General features: G+C 39.1%; 3 protein-coding genes across 7 annotated transcripts; 2 read left to right on the forward strand and 1 right to left on the reverse strand.

Annotated features, from left to right (window-relative positions):
* The first annotated feature begins 196 nt into the window (after nt 1-196).
* On the forward strand, nt 197-2,104 carry LOC105269285 (phospholipase B1, membrane-associated). The gene is made up of 7 exons (XM_011309413.1): nt 197-379; nt 481-585; nt 661-872; nt 990-1,166; nt 1,237-1,529; nt 1,686-1,864; nt 1,954-2,104. The coding sequence occupies exons 1-7, from the start codon at nt 226-228 to the stop codon at nt 2,091-2,093; spliced, it is 1,260 nt and encodes a 419-aa protein (XP_011307715.1). The 5' UTR covers nt 197-225; the 3' UTR covers nt 2,094-2,104.
* Nucleotides 2,105-2,374: 270 nt separating this feature from the next.
* gfzf (GST-containing FLYWCH zinc-finger protein) lies at nt 2,375-3,574 on the forward strand. The gene is made up of 3 exons (XM_011309412.1): nt 2,375-2,811; nt 2,970-3,087; nt 3,170-3,574. The coding sequence occupies exons 1-3, from the start codon at nt 2,476-2,478 to the stop codon at nt 3,406-3,408; spliced, it is 693 nt and encodes a 230-aa protein (XP_011307714.1). The 5' UTR covers nt 2,375-2,475; the 3' UTR covers nt 3,409-3,574.
* Nucleotides 3,575-3,790: 216 nt separating this feature from the next.
* Tango10 (transport and golgi organization 10) lies at nt 3,791-6,501 on the reverse strand. Of its 5 annotated transcripts, none has more exons than XM_011309415.1 (4): nt 6,423-6,501; nt 5,793-6,092; nt 5,531-5,671; nt 3,791-5,409 (listed from the first exon to the last, which is right to left on the reverse strand). In XM_011309415.1, the coding sequence occupies exons 2-4, from the start codon at nt 5,916-5,918 to the stop codon at nt 4,144-4,146; spliced, it is 1,533 nt and encodes a 510-aa protein (XP_011307717.1). In that variant the 5' UTR covers nt 5,919-6,092; nt 6,423-6,501; the 3' UTR covers nt 3,791-4,143. The 5 variants fall into 5 exon arrangements, with proteins under 5 accessions (XP_011307717.1, XP_011307719.1, XP_011307720.1 ...); XM_011309417.1 differs by having other exon boundaries at nt 5,793-6,007; nt 6,423-6,476; XM_011309418.1 differs by lacking the exon at nt 6,423-6,501 and adding an exon at nt 6,266-6,416 and having other exon boundaries at nt 5,793-5,960.
* Nucleotides 6,502-6,714: the final 213 nt, after the last annotated feature.

Genomic DNA, 6,714 nt, shown 5'->3' on the forward strand with positions numbered 1-6,714 from the left:
AAATTAATAAACATTTTTACTAGACATAAAGGTGCCCTCATGTCAGTGCCGAATTGGGATACAATGGCACAGGCGAATGCACTGGCTGACCTTGCACTTCAAGGTTCTTTTACTCTTCTTTTCTTGTTCTCGTTCACCATCCGTTTGATATCACCGTGTTTGAGACTTGAGGCTTTTAGTTTGGAGTGATCAACACCATCGTCCAGTTGACCCACGGACTGAGTTATGTGGAATCGGTGGAAATTGATGAAAATGTCCTTGGTCCTGATAAGTATTATCCAATTTATTTCCTCGTCAAATTGTCAAAGGACGGCTCTTGATAGCCCTGCAAACATTCAGCTACTACGAATTTTTAAGGATTTTGGCTCAAGACTAATAGGTAACAAGAGTAATAGGGACAACGGCACCACCCTAATATATTTTTTCAGGGCATATTACATTATCTTTTTTCCATTTACATTTATCCTAAGATTTTAACAGGTAATGCTAATTTTGCACAAGCAAGATTATTGAGAGATGCCAAAGAGCGTGACAACACCCAGTATCGAATCCCCGATAGCTTCCCATTTCCCTGCAACACAACAGGTAATTAAAGAAAAAATTAATTAAAGTGGAGTGGATACAAAATTTGATAATTGACCAATTGTAATTCCACCGCAGCTGGCAGATCAACAACAGTGCCGACTTCAGTGAATAAATTACGACCTGGGGATATCGATGTGATTGGTGCGATGGGGGATTCTCTGACTGCTGGCTTCGGAATATATGCGACAAAATTTTTGGATATGTTTATCGAAAATCGGGGAAGTTCGGCCTTCGGAGGGGGTCAAGGCACATGGCGAGATACATTGACTCTTGCCAATATCCTCAAGGTACTTGAAATTTCAATCACAAAGTCCCATTAGATCCAATAACTAGAATATGATATTATTATTATTATTATTATTATTCTCAGTTGACTAATAAGTTAACTTTGAATTTGTCATGAGGAATTCAACAAGAATCTGTTCGGATTTGCAACGGGAGATGCGTGGAGTCATCATCCTGCGTCTCAATTCAACGTAGCTGAAAGTATATCGATGTCAAGAGACTTGCCATACATGGCACAATGCCTCATCAAACGAATGAGGAATGATCCTCGAGTTGATCTGCTGAACCATTGGAAAGTGAGTGAATGGGCAATATGAAATACAGTCCATTCGTATTGGACAAAAAAGAATTATACTAAATTTTCAGCTGGTGACGATTTTCATTGGCGCCAATGATTTCTGCTCCAACATGTGCTGGATTCCTTCAGCCTGGGCCTCCCTCGATAATCACAAGGCCGATATGATGACAACCCTTCGACTTCTCAGGGACAATTTACCTCGTACTCTAGTTTCAATAGTGCCACCTCCACACATGCAGACCCTAGTGGAAATGAGAGGGCGATCCAAACTCTGTCGGATTACAACAGATTTTGAATGCTCTTGCATGTTTGGGTTAACCTTCAGACATCGGAGAGAAGAGTTCTACGAGATAAATCGAAGGTATTCATTAAGTTTTCCTTATGAGATCACATCTTACGATTTTATCGTCCGAAGGAAAATATTGGCTACTACACAGCTGTGCGCCCTTGTATTTACTTGACCGAAATTATACCATGGTAATACTCGAATTGATGTTAACCTTTGTCGCATTGCTAGATGGATAGCTTTAGATGAAGAGATCGGCACCTATTCCGAATTCCAGACTAAAGACTTCGCTGTTGTTATTCAACCATTCACAACGAATGTCCAGTTCCCAACATTGCCAGATGGAAAAACAGATTTTCGATATCTTTCAGCTGATTGCTTTCATCTCAGTCAAATTGCAAATGCACGAAGTGAGTATTTTCATTGACTATTTACGCTCAAAAATTTAATGATTTATTAAATCTCTACATCTTCACAATGTACTATTATGTATTTTAAGCTGCATTTTCCGTTTGGAGAGATTTACTAGAACCTGTCAGCAGCAAGACTCGTTCCTGGGATGAACTTGATCCTGCCCTTGATAATTTTCCCTGTCCTACGAGGGAGAGGCCATTTATTGCAACATTAGGCAACAGTTGATACAGTTTCACCTATGAAACGTAGATAATTCATAATAACTATTAATTACAAAAGTCTTTCAAGTCTTTAAATAAAACCAACATAAATGAAACACCTGGTACACACCCAAATTCATTAGGCATTACTGTCAATTATCGAGTATTGTAGTAGTTAATATGGCTCATGGTAAACTTTAAAAGGCTAAATTCCGTGATTCTTTCAAATATAATCACGGATTTTTTCCCCCCGTGTATAATACCCATGTAGGTCGCGGACATCAAGACGGAACTTTCGTATTATAACAAGTGAATGGCTTAATATATATAGCTTATATAGCATATATAGCTTGGAAAAAGGGTATCAGTATTCCAATAAACGGCAAAGTGTTGGCACATATCCCGCGATGAAACTCTACGCTGTCTCGGATGGTCCCCCATCTCTGGCCTGTCGTCAGGCCCTCAAGGCCCTCAGCATTAACTACCAACTTATTGACGTGGATTTTGTAAAAGGGGAACACATGACTCCAGAGTACGCCCAGTTAAACCCGCAAAAAGAAATTCCAACGCTTATCGACGGCAATTTAATTATGGGCGAGAGCAATGCCATTCTCCAGTATCTCGGAGACAAATACGATAATTTTGGAAAACTATACCCTAAGGAACCGGAGGCACGCGCTATCGTTAATCATCGATTGTCTTTCAATATTGCCATGTATTATCGAAATATATCGGAATATGTTGTAAGTATGTAAAAACTAACCATTAAATGTGGAAAACTTTGTCTTGCCTTCACAAGATACCTCTTCAATTTCCCTGTTAAACATTGGAGAAAATGACACATGATTGATTTTCCATTGACTTTCCATGAATTGATTATTAATCAATAAGTCTTCTTTAGATGGCGCCGATATTCTTCGCCTATGAGAGAACTCCCGTTGGACTCAAGAAAGTGAAAATGTCTCTTGACATTTTCGATACATATTTGGATAAATTAAAGTCCAAATACGCAGCTGGAGGTACGCAGCAGTCAGTTACAATTTTTTTTTTTTTATTTCAAATAATATCTCTACTAGAAATTTTCCTCGACTTCATCTTCAGATCATCTGACCATCGCCGATTTTCCACTCAACACTGCAACATTGTGTCTAGAGGCTATCGGATTCTCGTTGTCGCCGTGGCCGCATGTAGAAATGTGGTACAACGATTTCAAGGTGAATCATCCGGATCTCTGGGAAATATCTGCAGGAGGAATGAAGGAGATTAGTTTCTTCGAGAAAAATCCACCGGATTTATCTCATATGATACACCCCATCCATCCCATCCGTAAATCGCAGTAAAAGTGAAAATTAAATAATTATAATTAAATAAGTTCATGTCTGATTTTTTAAAAGACAATCTACTTTCAAGCTTCCTCTTGTATAAAAAAATGTTATCAATCTTTAATGTAAATTTAAATCACAATTTGAGTAATAAATTCAATTGCGGCTGAAAAGAAATAATTTTTATTTAAAGGAGCTGCCATCTGCTAAAATAAGAAGAGTTAACTCTTTTTTACTTCACTTGACATGTATTTTCTGAAAATATCTCTCTTGACATTGCATAAATTACAATTACCATTATCAATAAATTTTTTCACTCTCAATTCATTCTAATCTTACAAATTAACGATTAACAAAAGAATCTATTGACGGAGTACTAAAAATCCCCAACATTCAGCACAACGCCAAATAATAAATATGTGCTGCAGATATATGCCAGTACAACGATGAAAAACATCCATGATCGGTATCCATATCGGCGTTTAAAAAAACTAGCGGAAATAAAAAATGAAAAGAAAGATGCCCAATTATCAGTTGAAGTAAATCATAAATGGATTTTCTTCATCGGACAAATATCGAGTCATATCGATAATCGATAGCAAGTCACTCAAATTAAAAATACAAAAGAACTTTTGGTTGGAAACGTTCCCAGCTACAAAAAAAAATGTGAGCTTATGTGTTCTCAGTTTCGCTCCTTTTTATTAAAATAACGAAAAAAAGTAATCATTGCATTTCACCACTTGTTCAAGCGCTTTAATTGGCTGGAGAAATAACAATATGCAGCTTGAGCATATCCTTATTCGCCCCCACAAGAAACGGTGAAATAGGATTAACATTATGCACGACTTCTTGCTGAGGATTGAGTTCTTCAAATGGCAGTAAATCATCGAGGTTAAGGACCCTATCCTTTTTATTAAATCGGTGAATGATTTCAGTGGCTCTAGCAATATGCTCGACTCCATCCTGCAAGCCATAAATAAGCACACCAATTTTGACCCTCATGTCTTCATGACGATCGATTGGCGGTTCCTTGCACGTCAATGACAGCCTAACAGACCTGATGACGTGCTCAGGCATCTCAACAGTCCCATGCCAAACAATGAGAAAGAACTTCTTGAACCAGACACCCTTCGGATAAATGTCAACGACCCATTCGCATGCACGATCACCAGCATATTCAGCAAGGAATGAATGACTGGAAAACACCAATGTTCTGGTATGATAGGATGGAAGGCTGTGAAAATTCTCGATGGTGAGGAGTGAGCTGCAGGTGTCGACTATGTACAATCTAGGCTCAAAGAGCAACGCCCCATCGTCCTCAGTTCTCATTACTTCACGCACTCTTTCGTGATGACCAGAATGGAAGGCCATGCCAATGGCCATTCTTTCAACAAAGAACTCCTTATACTTTTTAGTCAGCGGTGACAGCAGAAGCTCAGCCAATTGTCTAGGGGACATCATTGGAAATCTCACTGGAGTCATCACAGCAACGACAAGTTGCTTCAATGTTGACTCGAATTCTGTTAATGTCAGCTGAGTCTTGAGGCGATTTGCCTGGTGATTCAACCAGTCCTCCAGGCATCTGTACAAGGTCATCTCGTCTTTGATAACGAGATCACTCTGGTGGAGAAGTGTTACCAGTACATCCAGCTCGAAATTGCCAAAGTCTGCGGTTCTGGCTACCAATTCGATATTCCATTTTATGAAATTCTGACATGTCTGGGTGATATCCTGGTGGCCACAGTTCGATGTGTACTCCAGCCAGGAGACTAGAGTACCGTGGATGGCTGCCACTGCGATGTGATTCTGCATGTACTCAAGGCAAAGGCTGATCAAGTCACGGACGTTGTATTTATCGGCGAGTGAGAGGATTGGCAAAACCACTTCATAGCTTATTCGGATTTGACCAGTGTAAAAGTAACGCAAGAATTCACTGAACAGGGGCACGCATTGGGGAGTCTCTTGCAGGGTTACTCGGGATTCCTGGGATTCTGACCATTGGGGGGACATCAGCATAACCTAATAAAACAATTTTTCCATTAATTTTCTAATGAAAATCTTCAAATGTGGGGAATGGTGGAAATTTCATGGAAAGCATTTGGAAAAAAATTACATCATGTTTATAAATGTGCTCATCTACCTGAAATACATCACTCGATGCACAGAGAATCAATCGATGTGCCGGATATTCAACTCCATCCACCACTAAGCAGATGTCATTCATAAGCCGTTCAGCATATAGAGTCGCTATCTTTAGTAATATTGTTTGGGAATTATCGACCTGCAACAATTGGGGAATACAATTTCCATTATATCTCATTCGATTCACTCATTCTATTTTAAAGAGGTATATTCATAGTCAACAATAATTAAAATAAAAGATATTGAGGGAGAGAAAATACCTCGATGGCATCTGGTGTCACTGGTACTTCGCTGGTACTAGCACTGCTCTCAACAGTACTTGTCGATTTATTTTGCTCCATGTTGCTTGATAAACCTGTCATCCATCTAATTGTGCTACGTAACATCTGGACATGTTTCCTAGACGTAATTCAGTTTTTCTTGTGCCCCTGTGTGCAATTTAATGTACTGGACAACTAGTATTGGTTGAGGAACCCTGAGAAATCCACCTCAATCATCATCATCATCATCATCATCATCATCATCATCATCATCATCATGCACATAAACAGCAAAATTATCTAGAAATGTCAGAATTCATGAGCAATTATAGGTCATTGGGGCATAAATGAAAATTCATGTTTAGTAGTGAGCCATGCAAAGAAACTTCCTTGACGTTGGCTTCTGTTGTGATGAACAGAGGTTAAAAATCAAAATTAGCAGGCAATAATTACAACTTGTTGATTTTACATACTCGTATCAACATCAGTTAACATTAGGGCATTGCTTGCGGGTTAAACCACGTTTATTTAACCTGTTGAATTGAATCTTAATTGTTATTCTCCCATTTTTCTGGTTAATTAATTGCATTTATCTTTTACTCAGGGACGTCAACTGCAAATTGCCTGTACCTTCACAATTCAGCTGTAGTTATGTATTTCGTTAGTAAAAAAAAAAAAGCATGAATTGGAAAGTGTCACTGAAAGTGGCTACCAAAGAGGATTGACTAAAGTAGAGGCTCAGTTCTGTGGGGATTTGAGTGACCCCAGCGGGCCCAGCGGCATCATAGTACTGCACCCCAAGAGAGGGAGGGCGCCACACATAATGGGGGTGTCTGTGATTGCCAGCGTCTGTGCAAAACCTTCAACATGGTCATTTATAATGGGGTTGGGACTAATAGGAGGGAATTAACTCAATCAAAAG

Source organism: Fopius arisanus, unplaced genomic scaffold (assembly GCF_000806365.1).
Source record: "Fopius arisanus strain USDA-PBARC FA_bdor unplaced genomic scaffold, ASM80636v1 scaffold00066, whole genome shotgun sequence".
NCBI lineage: Eukaryota > Metazoa > Arthropoda > Insecta > Hymenoptera > Braconidae > Fopius > Fopius arisanus.

What these genes read in the sequence shown, in the direction of transcription:
- LOC105269285 (XM_011309413.1), top strand. Translation starts at nt 226, where the DNA reads ATGTGGAATCGGTGGAAATTGATGAAAATGTCCTTGGTCCTGATAAGT. An exon ending in ATCTGCTGAACCATTGGAAA is followed by an intron (nt 1,167 to 1,236) that starts GTGAGTGAATGG and finishes CTAAATTTTCAG; the next exon opens with CTGGTGACGATTTTCATTGG. An exon ending in TTCTACGAGATAAATCGAAG is followed by an intron (nt 1,530 to 1,685) that starts GTATTCATTAAG and finishes TCGCATTGCTAG; the next exon opens with ATGGATAGCTTTAGATGAAG.
- gfzf (XM_011309412.1), top strand. Translation starts at nt 2,476, where the DNA reads ATGAAACTCTACGCTGTCTCGGATGGTCCCCCATCTCTGGCCTGTCGT. An exon ending in GAAATATATCGGAATATGTT is followed by an intron (nt 2,812 to 2,969) that starts GTAAGTATGTAA and finishes AGTCTTCTTTAG; the next exon opens with ATGGCGCCGATATTCTTCGC. An exon ending in GTCCAAATACGCAGCTGGAG is followed by an intron (nt 3,088 to 3,169) that starts GTACGCAGCAGT and finishes CTTCATCTTCAG; the next exon opens with ATCATCTGACCATCGCCGAT.
- Tango10 (XM_011309415.1), bottom strand. Translation starts at nt 5,918, where the DNA reads ATGTTACGTAGCACAATTAGATGGATGACAGGTTTATCAAGCAACATG. An exon ending in TGACACCAGATGCCATCGAG is followed by an intron (nt 5,672 to 5,792) that starts GTATTTTCTCTC and finishes CAATTGTTGCAG; the next exon opens with GTCGATAATTCCCAAACAAT. An exon ending in CATCGAGTGATGTATTTCAG is followed by an intron (nt 5,410 to 5,530) that starts GTAGATGAGCAC and finishes TTGTTTTATTAG; the next exon opens with GTTATGCTGATGTCCCCCCA.